The 2,759-nt window shown below is 38.6% G+C and overlaps 1 protein-coding gene across 1 annotated transcript in view; it reads left to right on the top strand.

The window, feature by feature from the left end:
* Positions 1-2,759, top strand: part of Tpte2 (transmembrane phosphoinositide 3-phosphatase and tensin homolog 2) — a 137,004-nt gene that overhangs the window by 47,545 nt on the left and 86,700 nt on the right. Inside the window, exon 13 of the mRNA XM_013011816.1 lies at positions 862-912. Coding sequence (XP_012867270.1) covers positions 862-912 — 51 coding nt within the window. The remainder of the gene's footprint in view (positions 1-861; positions 913-2,759) is intronic.

The raw sequence follows: 2,759 nt of genomic DNA, 5'->3' as shown, positions 1-2,759 counted from the left end.
TGTGGCTCAAGTGGTAGAGTGCTAGCCTTGAGCTGAAGAGCTGAGGGACAGCACCCAGGCCCAGAGTTCAGGCCCCACAACTGGACCAAAAAAAATAAAAAATAAATAAAGAGCCAAGGGATGTAAGAAACACGGAGGCAGTCCCAGTGTTCTGTAGATCTCAGTAGGTAGGAGAATCATCTACCTTAGACCAAATTCTTCATTCTCCAAAACTCAATTACCCTGAAAGAACCACCATCACATTGGATGGGAGTCCTGCTTCTAGCCTGCTGTTCTTTGTTCCTATCTGACAGGCATGAAAGACTGACATGATTACTTTATGAAGGAGGGAATAGAGAAGACAAAGGAAGCAGAAAATTAGATTAATTGAGGGTTGAGTTATTGTGAATTAATCTGGATTTTAAATAGTTCAACAACCATAGGGCATTAAACTTTTGTTATGTTTATAAGAATAGAATCATTCTTTATTTCAATGTGCCAGTCATTGGGCTTGAGATTAGGGTCTGAGCCATGTTCCTGAGTGTGTTTTGTTCAAGTCTAGCACTCTAGTCCCCGACCCACAATTCCACTTCCAGTGTGTTTGGTAGCTAGTTAGAGAGATGAGTCTCATGGACTTTTCTGTCCTGTGTGGTTAAAAAATCATGATTCTCAGATCACAATCTCCTGAGAGGCTAGGATTATATCTGTGAGCACATATACTTGTCCTAGTCAGGAAAGACAAATACTCCTTTTTTATATAACTAAATATATAAAACTTTCAAGTTCTACCAATTTATTAGTTTTAAGTAAATTGTAGCTAAGTTGGATGAAAATGTAAATGAATTTGCCTGATATTTGACTGTGTATAATTTAATCCTTTAGGCTGGAAGAGATTAAAACAGGAGATCTTGTACTTGAAGATTTTATTGAAAGGTGAGATACATTCCTATATGTATGTATATATGTACATAAAGATACACAGGTATTAAGCCAGAATTTTTGGGAGAGGTATCAAAAGATTGGACATTACAGCTTTGTCTGTAATGTTCTCAGTTTTCCAAGTTAGGTGAGTGAATGAGAAACCAGTCAGAAGACAGCCTCAGTTCTATTTTAGTGAGCAGTGAGTAAAACTCCTAGCAAGCTATCAGATAGCCTATATATGAGACCCTATTTGAATGGACAGTATATATGTTTTGTGACTTTACTAACAAATTATCACAAACAAAATAGCTCATGTACTTAAAAATATTCCACAGTCCTTGGGGATAGAAGTCTTATGTCAAAGTGCCATTGGTGTTGGCTCTTTTTCTGGTCTGTTAAAAATAATCTTTTCATACCCCTTTTTCCTATTTTGCTGTTTGTTTACAATTGTATAACATGGGTACTTGTCCTCTAATTCTCTGCATCATCGTCGTTGTCCTCCTCCTCCTCATCATCACTATTAGTATCAATATTATTATTATTATTATTGTCCTTTTGTTCCAGTCTTCTGGCTTGAACTCAGAGCCAGGGTGCAGACCTTGAACATATATTTGCTCAAAGCTAGTGCCTACCCCTTGAGACACAGGTCTACTGCTGTTGTTCTGAGGAGTTTATAGCAGATAAAAGTCTTAGGAGCTGGCTGCTAGTGGCTCATGCCTGTAATCCTAGGTACTCAGAAGGCTGAGCTCTGAGAATCATGGTTTTAAGCCAGCCCAGGCAGAAAAGTACATGAGACTTTTATTTCCAACAAACTATTCAGAAAAAGCTGGAAGTGGCTTTGTGGTTAAAGAGGTAGAGGTCTAGCCAGGAACAAAAGAAGCTCAGGGACAGTGTCTAGGCCCTGTGTTGTAACCTTAGAACCACCGTGCGTGCGCGCGTGCGTGTGTGTGTGTGTGTGTGTGTGTGTGTCTCCACAGGACCACATACACACATGCATATAGATGCATGCGCGCGCGCGTGCGCGCACACACACACACACACACACACACACACACAAACACATGCAAACACACACAGAGGCTCAGGGACTTGTCTCCCTGGCTGACTTCAAGCTGAGACCCTTGTTTCTCAGCTTCCTGACCAGATATGATTATATGTGTGAGCTACATGCACCTGGCCTAGGAAATCAATAGTCTTAAATCTGCCGTGAAGCATTTCTTTTGCAGATGGGTAGATTTACTTTGCCCTAGACATCTTGTTTCTCAAGATAACTAGAAATACCCCTTTCCTTATAACTAGGTATATAAAATTTCAAGTTCTACCAGTTTATTAATTTTAAGAGAATTGTAGCTAATGAGTGAAGAAGTTAGGGAAGGAATTTACCCCATATTTGACTTTGCATAATATAATTGTTTAATTGTTTAAGGTGGATATAAATGAACCAATCGAGCTCGAGCTCACACTGGAAGATGTCAGCAAAAGATCAGATGCACGCATATATATATATATATATATATATATTTGTTTGTATACATACATACATACAAATATACATGCATACATACATACATACATACATAAATACAAAGATACAGAGATATTAAGCCAGAATTTCTGGGAACTATATCAAAAAGGTGGTCATTTACTCTCCCCACTAGATAGACCAACTCAGCAAAAACTCAACAGAGAAACCACAGATCTAAACAGCTGCATAGATCAACTAGACTTAACAGACATCTACCGAACATTTCACCCAGCAACATCAGAATACACGTTTTTCTCAGCAGCACATGGAACGTTTTCTAAAATAGACCACATTTTAGGCCACAAAGCAAACTTGTCTAAATTCAGAAATATTG

The sequence above is a fragment of the Dipodomys ordii genome, unplaced genomic scaffold (assembly GCF_000151885.1).
Source record: "Dipodomys ordii isolate 6190 unplaced genomic scaffold, Dord_2.0 Scaffold1, whole genome shotgun sequence".
Classification (NCBI taxonomy): domain Eukaryota; kingdom Metazoa; phylum Chordata; class Mammalia; order Rodentia; family Heteromyidae; genus Dipodomys; species Dipodomys ordii.
Note: the sequence above shows the minus strand (reverse complement) of the source record. Positions and strands in the feature narration are given on the sequence as shown.